This window comes from Balaenoptera musculus, chromosome 10, assembly GCF_009873245.2.
Source record: "Balaenoptera musculus isolate JJ_BM4_2016_0621 chromosome 10, mBalMus1.pri.v3, whole genome shotgun sequence".
In the NCBI taxonomy this organism is placed as follows: domain Eukaryota; kingdom Metazoa; phylum Chordata; class Mammalia; order Artiodactyla; family Balaenopteridae; genus Balaenoptera; species Balaenoptera musculus.
Genome location: NC_045794.1, coordinates 79593506 through 79608081, shown reverse-complemented (window position 1 = coordinate 79608081; position 14576 = coordinate 79593506). Strand labels below are relative to the sequence as shown.

At 36.3% G+C, this 14576-nt stretch overlaps 1 protein-coding gene across 3 annotated transcripts in view; it reads left to right on the top strand.

Annotated features, from left to right (window-relative positions):
- Positions 1 to 9792, top strand: part of CDK17 (cyclin dependent kinase 17) — a 172904-nt gene extending 163112 nt beyond the window's left edge. For 2 of the 3 annotated variants that reach the window (XM_036866001.1, XM_036866002.1), the window contains 5 exons: positions 1347 to 1444; positions 1945 to 2050; positions 4365 to 4407; positions 5468 to 5558; positions 7483 to 9792. In XM_036866001.1, the coding sequence (XP_036721896.1) occupies positions 1347 to 1444; positions 1945 to 2050; positions 4365 to 4407; positions 5468 to 5558; positions 7483 to 7598 (454 nt within the window). In that variant the 3' untranslated portion in view covers positions 7599 to 9792. The remainder of the gene's footprint in view (positions 1 to 1346; positions 1445 to 1944; positions 2051 to 4364; positions 4408 to 5467; positions 5559 to 7482) is intronic. The other variant, XM_036865999.1, reaches the window with a different exon arrangement.
- The last annotated feature ends 4784 nt before the right edge of the window (positions 9793 to 14576 follow it).

The following is a 14576-nucleotide window of genomic DNA, read 5'->3' as shown; positions in this document are numbered from 1 at the left end:
CATACTAGTTCACCCATCTGGAATGCCTGCTCTTTTTCTATAACTGGGGCCTGTGCCTAGGGCCTTCAAAACATAGTTTTTCATAAATCCTTCCTGAATATAACCTAGCCTCCCATGGTAATTCCTTCCTCTGAACTGTGGTTATACTTATTGCTTGCACTCTTCGTATAGTGATAAATCACATACTTCTGTTTTGTCTTGGGTTGAACATTTATATAATTAATTTTTGTATTATGTAACATTTCTTTCTTTTTTAAACTTTTTTAAATTGTAGAAAAATATATACAACCAAATTTACCACTTTAACCATTTTATGTGTACAGTTCTCTGGCATTAAGTACATTTACATTGCTGTGCAAGCGTCACCACCATCAGTCTACAGAATTTTTCCATCTTGCAAACTGAAGCTGTGTACTTAGTAAATAGTAACTCCCCATCGCCCTCTGCCTCCACCATTCTCCTTTCTGTGTCTGTGAATTTGACTTTTCTAAGTATCTCATGAGTGAAATCGTATTATTGTATTTGTTTTTTTGTGACTGGTTTATTTTACTTAGCATAAATGTCTTCAAGGTTCACCCATGTTGTAGATACAAATATCTCTTTGAGTCACTGCTTTCAATTCTTTTATATACTTAGAAGTAGAATTGCTGGATCGTATGGTAATTCTATTTTACATTTTTTTTGAGTAACCACCATACTGTTTTCCATAGTGGCTCCATTATTTAATCTTCTATATAACATTTTAAAATATAAAATTAAATTATATATATAATTGCTAGATTGTGAGCCCTTTAAAAGAAGGACTATCTTAAACTCATATGTATTCACACAGATCCTACAAGACAGTATCTATTTAGTGAGCCTCTATCCAGTTCTCTTCCTTCTCTTAACTCTCTCCCTCTCACTCTTGCTCTCACACTCACACTCACACTCACACACTCTTCACCCTGCATCTATGTGTTCTGTCTCTGCTTCCTGCATAAAAACATCTTGAAATATTTGCTTCTCCCTAGCCCTGCTAACCACTACCTAATACATAGTAAGCTTTATATCACTATTAGCCATTGTTAGTGGTGTTCTTCAAGGATCATGCAGAGGAGGGCTGGACATTTTAAGTGGAGAAAATGGATAAGGCCGTATGGAAGTTGAGACAAATAGGGTAAATGTTAAGAAATTAGTTTAGTCGGATCTGAAAAAAAATCTCTGCAGATTTTCTAGCAGACTAGTACAAAATTCTCCAGAGAGGCAACCTTAAGGAAAAGATTCTTGTGCTTAATAATAAATAAATGGTTTGCTCATCTTTTTTTTTTTTCTTTTTTTTTTTTTTTTAATGCTACATTTTGTAGGGGTGTTGGTTGCATTTTCTTTGAAATGGCTTCTGGAAGACCTCTGTTTCCAGGATCAACTGTGGAAGATGAACTGCACTTAATTTTCCGACTGCTAGGTAACAGAACTCTCTTCCCAGTGATTTGTTATGTATAATTGAGTAGCTAGATAAGACTATATCTTTAAAAAATATATTTATAAATTTGATACTGAGACTAACATAAATAGCTGTTATAAGAATTATAATTAGCATAATTACAATAAAGATAGATCCTTCTAGGTAACTTCTGCTTTTTATTTACCAAGTTCTACCTTTGCAATAATGATTGTATGGAAGAACAGAGAAGAGAAATATTATTGAAAATTGACTTTTAGCACATTATTAAGAAATATTTTAGCTTAGGTGTCAGACAACATTTTTATAGCAGCATTGCTTAGTCCAAAAAAAAAAGTCTGTATGTTTACTATTTCTGTCTTTTTAGTTTCAGTTGAAATAATCAAATTATCTACTAAATATAAATTGTTCTTTAAGACACTTTCTTAGTTCTCCCTATTTATATATATTTGCCTGTATAAAAATATCTATATATTTATAAATATATATTTTTTTAAATTCAGGAACTCCATGTCAGGAAACTTGGCCAGGTGTTTCTTCAAATGATGAGTTCAAGAACTACAACTTTCCAAAATATAAACCACAGCCTCTAATTAACCATGCACCCAGGTATTTTTTTTTTTTTTCCTCTTTAAGTGAAAGAGGGGGAACCTCCTTTTTTTTTTTTTTTTTTTTTTTTAAGTCTCTTGAAGCATTAGCCACAGTAAGGATTCAGGGAAAAATATGTGATACACATACACAGTTCTTAAATATTTCAGGATTTAATTTAATTTCTTTCTTCCTGTGTCATATTAATTTTATAATTTAGTGAGCAAGAATTACCAAAGTATGTAAGTCCACAGAATTGAGCTGTAAGTAAAATGAATATAGAATATATATAATAGAATTCTAGGGCTTACGTAGATTGTTCCATTTCCCAGAAAGAAGACATTGATTAATGCCTTATTCAGTACTGTGAAGACCATGATGAAGTTTGCTTTGCTTTCTACACAATTATTCTATATGTGTTTACTTAGAAAAACCTAAGAATGTGTTGTAAGTAAAATCTTGACTCCTACACAAGATGACCCATCAGCATTTCAATGTTAATGACAATTTGTATTTGAAGAATATAAACTCTTTCTGACCCTTCATATCCTATATGTTGGCCATCCAATTAAAGTTTGTTTTCAGACCTACCTCAGATCCATCCAAGACTCCCATTACAATTTGAGTCAGGGGACTTCCCTGGTGGTGCAGTGGTTGGGAGTCCGCCTGCCAATGCAGGGGACATGGGTTCGAGCCCTGGTCCAGGAAGATCCCACATGCCACAGAGCAACTAAGCCCATGCGCCACAACTACTGAGCCTGTGCTCTAGAGCCCGCGAGCCACAACTACTGAGCTTGCATGCCACAACTACTGAAGCCCACGTGCCTAGAGCCCGTGCTCCACAACAAGAGAAGCCACTGCAATGAGACGCCCGTGCACCGCAACTAGAGAAAGCCTGTGCGCAGCAACGAAGACCCAACCCAGCCAAAAATAAATAAATATTTATTTAAAAATTTTTTTTCACAACATATTTACTTATGGAATGTATTACATTTTCAATAAGTAACATAGAATAACCCCTTTGACTGTATTTTTTCATCTTTCTTTAAGAAAAAATAAAAATGAAAAGGGCACCAGGATACCAAATAAGGCCAATATCTGTTTCGTTGTTTCACATAGCTCACAACATAACACACTCACTCTAGTTCCATTTATTCTCAAGATAGGGAAGAATAGTAAAACCATTCTGGTACCAAAAATATTTTGAAAGTTTTTATGTGAATTGGTGCTCTTGTCACTATAGCAACTAAGAACATGCTAAGTAGACTTTCTTAGGAAGAATAATGTGTTAGACTTTTTGTATGTGTCTCTCCCAAATAGCGTAAATCCTATTTTTGTCATATATATATATTTTTTTACACTGGACATTACAACATTTATGTATGTATACATATGTATATTTGTTGTAATGTCCAGTGTAAAAGGTTGCAGCTCTTTAAAGCAGATTCTTTATGACCTTAGCACCTAGCTTGTCTATGGCCAAGGAGTTCTGGTTATTTGTCAGAATGGCAAACTGCAAAGGATTAGAAGACTCTGGAGAATCTCTACGCCACAGCATCCACAGTACCGACTAAGCACTAGGGGGGAAGGGGGGGGATTTTTTTTTTTTTCCTGTAATTGTGCTTTTGCCAGTGAAAGTCAGTGCAAGATAGAATTTGTGATTTCTGATCAAGAGATTATCTCATTAAGATAACCCCTAAACCCTCTACTCCTATTTTATTAATTTCATCCTTGTAATTACCTGTCTTTATTGACTATCTAATTGGTTTTTTATCCCTTTTTAATGAGTTTTATAAAGTTATTGAGGCATATTTAAATTGAATTTTATAGCTTGTAGTACCCAATGCTCAGCCGACCGCCCTGTAAAAATTTGTTGAATGACTCATCTCTGTTTATCTTGAACCACAGTGATATATTTTGGGGTCACTTATCTGTTTGTTTTCACCGTATAATAGGAAAATGATGCTTTTGTACTCTTGCCTTCACTGAAACACTATGAAAACAGATCTAGTTTACTGAAGCTTTTTCAATAATAGAGGTTATTTTGTTTTGAGACAAAAATGGTGATTTTTAAAAATTCTATAGTTTCAATAACCTAACCCTTGAATATTGAACATTTGAGTTGATGCCCAGTTATTTGTGGTTTCTTCTTAAACAAGTGGCAAGATAAATCTTCTAAGGATAAAAGATTTGAGTCTGAAAGCAGCAAGGTGTGCTATTTTAGGGCACTTGAATTTCACAGATAAAAACATTTGGAAAATAGTTTTATTTGAAAAGTTGCTATCAGCTAAGATTAAAAAAGAATAAATTGCTACTTGTCTTTCGTTGTTTTTAGGTTAGACTCTGAAGGAATCGAGTTGATAACAAAATTTCTTCAGGTAAGTTATATCTTATTTTATAATTGTTAAATGGTCTGTTAACTTCTCTGAGCCTTTAGTTTCTTCATCTGTAGAATGGGATCAGTAATACCTCCCTCAAATATTTGTCATGACAATTAAATAAGATTATGGTAGTATCTAGCATGCTTAAGACATGTGCTTAGGTGAAAAAAAATTATCGTTTCTCTTAATGTGTCTGGGTCTCTCATTGTAACCTAGAACAGTCTGAGGTAGTTAGCTGCTGGCCCTGATCAACTGTGTCAAGGCCATGTTCTCTGCAATTCCTGTTCTCTTACGTTCTCTTTCTTTTCCTTATACTTACTGCCTTACAGGCTGTTGTACCTCCAAGTACCATCCATATCTTCACTCAGAGCAGGAAGAAGAGAGAGAATACAAGTGTGTCAGTCGCATTAGTCCTTTTGTATCTGGAAAGCAAAGGCTTTTCCAAAAACCTCTGTAAGGACTTCTTCCTAGGTCTCCAAAACCTTCCTAAGGCCAGAATATTAATTGTAAGAGAGGCTGAGAATTGGGGAGCAGGATTGCCATAATTAGCCTGAACTTAGAATAGTCATGAGTCATATGTCAGAGTTGGAAGCATGGATACCTTAAACAAATCTACATTATCTTGTCAAGGAAAAAAGGGAAATGGGTATTGAATAGGTAATTTAATAATGTCTTTCATAAAGGTATTAGGTATATTTCCAGTAATCCTTTGGTATTCATGAAGAAAAGTAACATGAAAGGTCAGATATTTTGCTTTTTTTCATCACTTCAGAAAATATAGGGAATCTAAATTTTTCGTTAAGATCCAGCTTTATCTTGGAAATTTGTAACTGAGATATAATCATTGCTACATAATCTCAGTAGTAACTCAAATTAGAGCATAGTGCTCCAAATTGGTTCTTAAAAGTAATAGTCACTGTATTAAGTAATCAAGATAAGAGTAGCTCTAAATGCTTAAATGCTAATTTGTGTGTATGTGTGTCTCCTCCCCCTTGCACACGCTTTTTCCAGTATTTAGAGAAAAAAATTAATGAAGCAGTTTTTTGGTTTCTCACAGTATGAATCTAAGAAAAGGGTTTCAGCAGAAGAGGCCATGAAACATGTGTACTTTCGAAGTCTGGGACCAAGGATACATGCTTTACCTGAAAGTAAGAGAGATTCTAGAGTGCGTCCCCCACCCCCTTTATTTTTATCCAGGTTTGGAGACTGGGGTGAATTAGGGATTTAGGAAGATGGTTGGTTTTTAAGCCTAAAATTCTGGTCTTTCTGTAATTAGATCAGAATTCCTTGAGGGAGGTGTATGTCTTACTTGCCTGTTTTAATTTATTTCTTTTAACACTGAGCATATTGCCACGACTCTGTAAGAAATCAGTAGCACTTAGATGTGGGTCATTAGTCTTATTTGACTTAAGTTGGAAAATGCCATCTGATGATAGACGTTGTCACTAGGCCCAGTCTGGATTGCTTTGATTCAGAGTTGTTAAAAATGGATTTCAAGCAAATAGTAATGAAGCACAACCAAAACAAGATTTTTTTGTGGAAATAAATTTCTTTTTCAAGATGTGAAGATGATTTTCCTTTACTGTGTTCACTCTGACTTTATCCCCATGACAGTGGTGAGCATATTGTCACTAAAATAGCTGATTCCTCATGCCTGAGGTAACTGCTTGATTTTACTCAGAAGTTTCTTATAAATTACCCCAATATTTTACTTTAAAATTAACAAGGTGAGGACTTCCCTGGTGGCACAGTAGTTAAGAATCCGCCTGCCAATGCAGGGGACACGGGTTCGAACCCTGGTCTGGGAAGATCCCACATGCCACGGAGCAGCTGAGCCTGCGTGCCACAATTACTGAAGCCTGTGTGCCTAGAGCCCATGCTCCACAACAAAAGAAGCCACCACAGTGAGAAGCCCGTGCACGCAACGAAGAGTAGCCTCGGCTCACCACAACTAGAGAAAAGCCTCCGCGCAGCAACAAAGACCCAATGCAGCCAAAAATAAATTTAAAAAAATTAGCAAGGTGAGTGGGGAATTAAGAGAATATTTGGGAACTGAACAGCCAGAAGCTTTCATTAATTTCCTGTTCTCATTTACTAGACAGTGTTGATTCACTAAAAGGTTTTCTAATTGGAATCAAGACTCCTCAAGACTTTTCACTTAGAACTTATTGGATATCTACATATTTTAATTAATTTATTTATTTTTGGCTGCGTTGGGTCTTCTCTACTGCGCACGGGCTTTCTCTAGTTGCGGTGAGCGGGGGCTACTCTTCGTTGTGGTGTGTGGGCTTCTCGTTGCGGTGGCTTCTTTTGTTGCAGAGCACTGGCTCTAGGTGCAAGGGCTTCAGTAGTTGTGGCTCGAGGGCTCTAGAGCACAGGCCCAGTAGTTGTGACACATAGGCTTAGCTGCTCCGCGGCATGTGGGATCTTCCCGGACCAAGGCTCAAACTTATGTCCCTGGCATTGGCAGGTGGATTCTTAACCACTGCGCCACCAGGGAAGCCCCTATTGATTATATTTTAATGAAAGACTACCTCTCTGGCAGAGATGGAAATAAGAAGGATGAATTACAAGTGTTTTTTAAGATATTTACATTTCATTATTAATAGCAAGTTTTATAGTTTGAGGTGTGGGTGAGGTGTACAAACCCATTTCTTGTTTTTCTCTAAAATTCTGAAGATAGTTTGAGGATTTGACCTTCACGCCATCATAAGGAGACGGATAAAGAACAGAGAAAATAAAACCGAGTAATACATTTTGATTAGGTCTTCCAACCTCAGTAAGCCCTAGAAATAGACAATGTACATTCTCCTTAGAGAAACACATACTCAAAGCATGATTTAAGGCAGAATTGGGGGAGAAAGGTTCTGAGGGAGAGGTTATTTGGTTTGGTTTTCTTCTCAAAACACTGGGACAAAAGGGAAAATATTTCAGCAGGGCTGTAACCTTGTAAATGTAGTATAAATGTTTCATGTTGAATCAGTATACATTTTTAGATATTTTGTCTATAGTTGGGTTATATTTGCTTTAATGATAGACTTTCATCTGATAATTTTTGTCTGTGCATTTTAGGTGTATCAATATTCAGTTTGAAAGAGATTCAGTTGCAAAAGGACCCGGGTTTTCGAAATTCTTCTTATCCAGAGACAGGTGTGTTTGTCATAAACCATTTCACGTGTCGATCATGAAATTTTGCGTGGAACCAAGTTTTGGGTTTATAAATTGATCGGTAAAATTATTGATGTAAAAAACAATGTACAGTGCATTCCACAGCTGTGTATGTTTAGCATTGCACATACTCACTTTCCTGTATGATGTGGGCAGCTCAGTAATTCTTCAGAGAGAAATCTGACTCAGTCAAATCAGGGATCCTGAAAGCTGCAGATGGCACAAAGACCTTTTACAAGTGGCCTGGCTTGATCACTGCACACGCCATCCCTGGCACCTGAGGCAGAAGACACATCTTGTGCTTCCCTAGTCATCAGGTTCATCACTTCGAAGCATAGAAGCTATAGACTGACCCCATCAACAAAAGGGTCATTTAAGACAGTGCCGATCACTCTTACCGTGGAATATTAGCTTTTGCTGGTGGGAACATTAGCTTCATAGAGTCAACAAATACTGTATGTGGGATAAAACTGAACCTTGAACTGCCTCATAAAATGACTTTATATTTTAGGACATGGGAAGAACAGAAGACAGAGCATGCTCTTTTAAGTCTGGTAACATGGTTTCAAGCCCAGCCCCCAGCCTTTCTTATCAATCAAGGACTCAGATCTGAAGGCAATTATTTCTTTTGGTGGACTTGGAATCTTCGTTTGTCTACACTGTCCTCTTCACAGTGGAGTCTTTTTATTTCAGACCTACAAATTGTTTTTATATTTGTTGTCACAGTGTGACAATTTTTTTGTACAGTTGGTTTTAAGGTCTTCTCTGCCATTAGAGCCAGTAGGTTACAGCTATTGATGTAACTGTAGCTGCAATTTTTGTGCAGGACTGAGAAACACAATGCATTATTTATTGCGGAATCATTGCTGCTAAATAACTACTGTCTGTTTATTTAACACAACAGTTGAATGCCTGAAGAAGTTGCAGTGGCTTTATTATACGTGAATGCATCTGTTTCTCCTCACAAATTGTTTTACTGCTGCATTTTTTCTTTGTTTGTTTTTAAAATTAAAGTACAGTGTTTCCTGGAATGTAAATCCAGCTTTGCTTAACAGTAAAATAAGTGAGCCAACTTGAACACTCTTACATTCATGCTATATAATTTTTTTATTGAACATTGGCAAATAGAGTAGTAAGAAATTGATAAGCACATTATGTTTAGGAAAGCATGTGATGCAGAAGTTGATTCAAGCAAGTGAATACCTGACATTTTGGGGATCTTGCATTAAATACCAGTAAATTAAAGCACCAAAATTATTTATTTTTATTTTTCCTCATTTTAGAAATATTTACTGCATATTATTGGATATTTGTATACTAATACACTTACCTATTTTACATCATGCTTTAATTTAGTTAAAACTAAACCATACAAGTCCAGTCAAACATCAGAGGTCTTGTTTTGTTTATTTGTTTTAAATACAATTCTTTTATTAGAATGGATGATACTTCATTGGGGAACAGTTTTATTCCATTTGGGAGCTGTGTGTATGTGTGTGTTTTAATAACATTCACTTGGAATCAGTTGAAAGCTGTAATATGTCTTTGAAATGAGCCATGATAAATACAAATGAGAGAAATGAGAACTTGGAAGATTGTTTTAAAGCATTATAGATATTATCTGTTTACCAGAGATAGTAAATATTACAGTTTTAATTATGCATCTTTTTGAACATCATAAATACACCTTGGTGTTGGTAACAGTGTTTTAAGCATTTGTGTTCACTTTTAAGGACTATTCGTTTAGTGCATCTTACCAACTGCAAATCTTAATTGCTATATTTTGAAATGGTCATGTAAATTTTGGGCTTATGTATCATGAAAATAGTCATAACTTAATTCTTTTCCTGACATTCACTGTAAAACATTCAGGGGTCCTACCATTTCTGTTCAGGAAATCTTGTAGTTTATTGTTATTTAACAGTATTAAGTGAATTTTTGTACATTTCATTTTAACTTTATTTGTGAATAGTGATTGTGGCATGTTTGGGGTGTTGTTTTAATATTTCATAATACTGAAATTTTAATTTTTTAAGAAATTTTCTGGAAGAAACAGATTCATGTGTAATGGTGAATATTGGACCACTACTGCTTTTCACATTTGTAAATTGGTTTTATGTTAAACCCTGTAGCCTAACAAACTGCTGTTATTTCTAACTGACAGATATGTATTAATATTGTACTTTGAAGGTTATAAATATTATGTGAAAATTCCTCCATTTTGTTTTGAAATTTATAATAACAAAATCTTCATGTTGTTAAAATGTGGTTTTGTTGAGTCACAGTTCTTTCTTGGGGAAGAAGGCTGTGCAGAATGGGATCATTTTCTCTTTTTTTCAATTTTATTTATCTATTTTTATACACAGGTTCTTATTAGTTATCTATTTTATACATGTTAGTGTATATATGTCAATCCCAACCTCCCAATTCATCACACCTCCCCCACCCCGCTTTCCCCCCTTGGTGTCCATACGTTTGTTCTCTGCATCTGTGTCTCTATTTCTGCCTTGCAAACCGGTTCATCTGTACCATTTTTCTAGTTTCCACATGTATGCATTAATATATGATATTTGTTTTTCTGTTTCTGACTTACTTCACTCTGTATGACAGTCTCTAGATCCATCCATGTCTCTACAACTGACCCAATTTCGTTCTTTTTTTATGGCTGAGTAATATTCCATTGTATATATGTACCACATCTTCTTTATCCATTCTTCTGTCGATGGGCATTTAGGTTGCTTCCATGATCTGGCTATTGTAAATAGTGCTGCAGTGAACATTGGGGTGCATGTGTCTTTTTGAATTATGGTTTTCTCTGGGTATATGCCCAGTAGTGGGATTGCTGGGTCATATGGTAATTCTATTTTTAGTTTTTTAAGGAACCTCCATACTGTTCTCCATAGTGGCTGTATCAGTTTACATTCCCACCAACAGTGCAAGACGGTTCCCTTTTCTCCACACCCTCTCCAGCATTTGTTGTTTGTAGATTTTCTGATGATACCTTTTCTAACCAGTGTGAGGTGATACCTCATTGTAGTTTTGATTTGCATTTCTCCAGTAATTAGTGTTGTTGAGCATCTTTTCATGTGCCTCTTGGCTATCTGTTTGTCTACTTTGGAGGAATGTCTATTTAGGTCTTCTGCCTATTTTTTGATTAGTTGTTTGTTTTTTTAATATTGAGCCGCATGAGCTGTTTCTGTATTTTGGAGATTAATCCTTTGTCTGTTGATTCGTTTGCAAGTATTTTCTCCCATTCTGAGGGTCTTTTCGTCTTGTTTCCTTTGCTGTACAAAAGCTTTTAAGTTTCATTAGGTCCCCTTTGTTTATTTTTGTTTTTATTTCCATTACTCTAGGAGGTGGGTCAAAAAAGATCTTGCTGTGATTTATGCCAAAGAGTGTTCTTCCTATGTTTTCCTCTAAGAGTTTTATAGTGTCCAGTCTTATATTTAGGTCTTTAATCCTTTTTTAAAAATTTTTATTATTTATTTATTTCAGCTGTGTTGAGTCTTTGTTGCTGCGTGCGGGCTTTCTCTAATTGTGGCGAGCGGGGGCAACTGTTTGTTGTGGTGCGCGGGCTTCTCATTGCAGTGGCTTCTCGTTGCAGAGCATGGGCTCTAGGCACACGGGCTTCAGTAGTTGTGGCACACGGCTCAGTAGTTGTGGCTTGTGGGCTCTAGAGCCACAGGCTCAGTAGTTGTGGTGCACAGGCTTAGTTGCTCTGCAGCATGTGGGATCTCCCCAGACCAGGGCTTGAACCCGTGTCCCCTGCATTGGCAGGTGGATTCTTAACCACTGTGCCACCAGCGAAGCCCTTTAATCCATTTTGAGTTTATTTTTGTGTATGGTGTTAGGGAGTGTTCTAATTTCAGTCCTTTACGTGTAGCTGTCCAGTTTTCCCAGCACCACTTACTGAAGAGACTGTCTTTTCTCCATTGTATATCCTTGCTTCCTTTGTCATAGATTAGTTGACCATAGGTGCGTGGGTTTAACTCTGGGCTTTCTATCCTGTTCCATTGATGTATATTTCTGTTTTTGTGCCAGTACCATATTGTCTTGATTACTATAGCTTGGTAATATAGTCTGAAGTCTGGAGTCTGATTCCTCCAGCTCCATTTTTTTTTCCCTCAAGATTTCTTTGGCTATTCGGGATCTTTTGTGTCTCCATACAGATTTAAGATTTTTTTGTTCTAGTTCTTGTAAAAAACTACCATTGGTATAATTTGATAGAGATTGCATTGAATCTGTAGATTGCTTGGGTAGTATAGTCCATTTTCACAATGTTGATTCTTCCAATCCAAGAACATGATATATCTCTCTATCTGTTTGTGTTATCTTTGATTTCTTTCATCACTGTCTTATAGTTTTCTGCATACAGGTCTTTTACCTCCTTAGGTAGGTTTATTCTTAGGTATTTTATTCTTTTTGTTTGCAGTGGTGAATGGGATTATTTCCTTAATTTCTCTTTCTGATCTTTCCGTTTTTAGTGTATAGGAATGCAAGAGATTTCTGTGCATTAATTTTGTATCCTGCAACATTACCAGATTCATTGATTAGGTCTAGTAGTTTTCTGGTGGCATCTTTTTTTTTTTTTTTTTTAATTTTATTCATTTTGGCTGTGTTGGGTCTTTGCTGTGGGCGGGCTTTCTCTAGTTGGAGCAAGCAGGGGCTACTGCGTTGCGGTGGCTTCTCTTGTTGTGGAGCACGGGTTTCTAGGCACGTGGGTTTCAGTAATTGTGGCGCGCAGCTGCCTCAGTAGTTGTAGTGGCACGGGCTTAGTTGCTTCATGGGCATGTGGGATCTTCCCGGACCAGGACCCAAACCCATATCCCCTGCATTGGCTGGCAGATTCTTAACCACTGCGTCACTAGGAAGCCCTCTGGTGGCATCTTTTGATTACCTATGTATAGTATCATGTCATCTGTGAATAGTGACAGTTTACTGCTCTTTTCCAAATTTTATTCCTTTTTCCTCTATGATTGCTCGTGGGGCGAGGACTTCCAAACTATGTTAGAATAATAGTGGCAAGAATGACATCCTTGTCTTGTTCCTGATCTTAGAGGAAATGCTTTCAGTTTCACCAGCTGAGAATGACGTTTTGCTGTGGGTTTGTCATATATGGCCTTTATTATGTTGAGGCAGCTTCCTCTATGCCCACTTTATGGAGAGTTTTTATCAGAAATGGGTGTTGAATTTGGTCAAAAGCTTTTTCGCTTCTATTAAGATCATATGGTTTTTATTCTTCAGTTTGTTAAATGGTGTATCACATTGGTTGATTTGTATATATTGAAGAATCCTGCATCCCTGGGATAAATCCCACTTGATACGGTGTATGATCCTCTTACTGTGTTGTCGGAATCTGTTTGCTAGTATTTTGTTGAGGATTTTGTATCTATATTCATCAGTGATATTGCTCTGTAATTGTCTTTTTTTGTGGTATCTTTGTCTGGTTTTGGTATCAGGTGATGGTAGCCTCGTAGAATGAGTTGGGAGTGTTCCTCCCTCTGCAGTGCTTTGGAAGAGGTTGGAGAGGGTGGGTTGTAGCTTCTTCTCTAAATGTTTGATAGAATTCACCTGTGAAGCCATCTGGTTCCTGGACTTTTGTTTGTTGGAAGATTTTTAATCACAGTTTTCAGTTTCATTACTTGTGATTGGTCTGTTCCTATTTTCTATTTCTTCCTGGTTCAGTCTTGGAAGGTTATACTTTTCTAAGAATTTGTCCATTTCTTCCAGGTTGTCCATTTTATTGGCATAGAGTTGCTTGTAGTAGTCTCTTATGATGCTTTGTATTTCTGCAGTGTCCGCTGTAACTTCTCTTTTTTCATTTCTAATTTTATTGATTTGAGTCTTCTCCCTCTTCTTCTTGATGAGTCTGGCTAAAGGATTATCAATTTTGTTTATCTTCTCAAAGAACCAGCTTTTAGTTTTCTTGATCTTTGCTATTGTTTTCTTTGTTTTTATTTCATTTATTTCTTCTCTGATCTTTACGATTTCTTTCCTTCTACTGACTATGGGTTTTGTTTGTTGTTCTTTCTCTGATTCCTTTAGGTGTAACATTAGATTGTTTATTTGATATTTTTCTTGTTTCTTGAGGCATGATTGTATTGCTATAAACTTCCCTGTTAGAACTGGTTTTGCTACATCCCATACGTTTTGGATCGTCGTGTTTTCGTTGTCATTTCTCTCTAGGTATTTTTGATTTCCTCTTTGATTTCTTCAGTGGTCTCTTGGTTATTTAGTAATGTATTGTTTCGCCTTCTGTGTTTGTATTTTTTACGTTTTTCTCCTGTTAATTGATTTCTAACGTCATATAGCGTTGTGGTCAGAGAAAGATGCTTGATATGATTTCAGTTTTCTTAAAATTTACCAAGGCTTGATCTGTGACCCAAGATGTGATCTGTCCTGGAGAATGTTCCGTGTTCACTTGAGAAGGAAGTGTAATCTGCTGTTTTTCAGATGGAATGTCTTATAAATATCAATTAATCTATCTGGTCTATTGTGTCATTTAAAGCTTGTGTTTCCTTATTAATTTTCTGTCTGGATGATCTGTCCATTGGTGTAAATGAGGTGTTAAAGTCCCCCACTATTACTGTGATACTGTCAGTTTCTCTTTTATAGCTGTTAGCATTTGCCTTATGTATTGAGGTGCTCTCTATGTTGGGTGCATATATATTTATAATTGTTATATCTTCTTCTTGGATTGATCCCTTGGTCATTATGTAGTTTCCTTCATGTCTCTTGTGACATTATTTTTTTTAAAGTCTGTTTTATCCTGATATGAGTATTGCTATTTCAGCTTTCTTTTGATTTCCATTTGCATGGAATATCTTTTTCCATCCCCTCACTTCAGTCTGTATGTGTCCCTAGGTCTGAAGTGGGTCTCCTGTGGACAGCATCTATATGGGTTCTTGTTTTTGTATCCATTCATCAGCCAGCCTGTTCCTTTTGGTTGGAGCATTTAATCCATTCACATTTAAGGTACTTATCAATATGTATGTTCC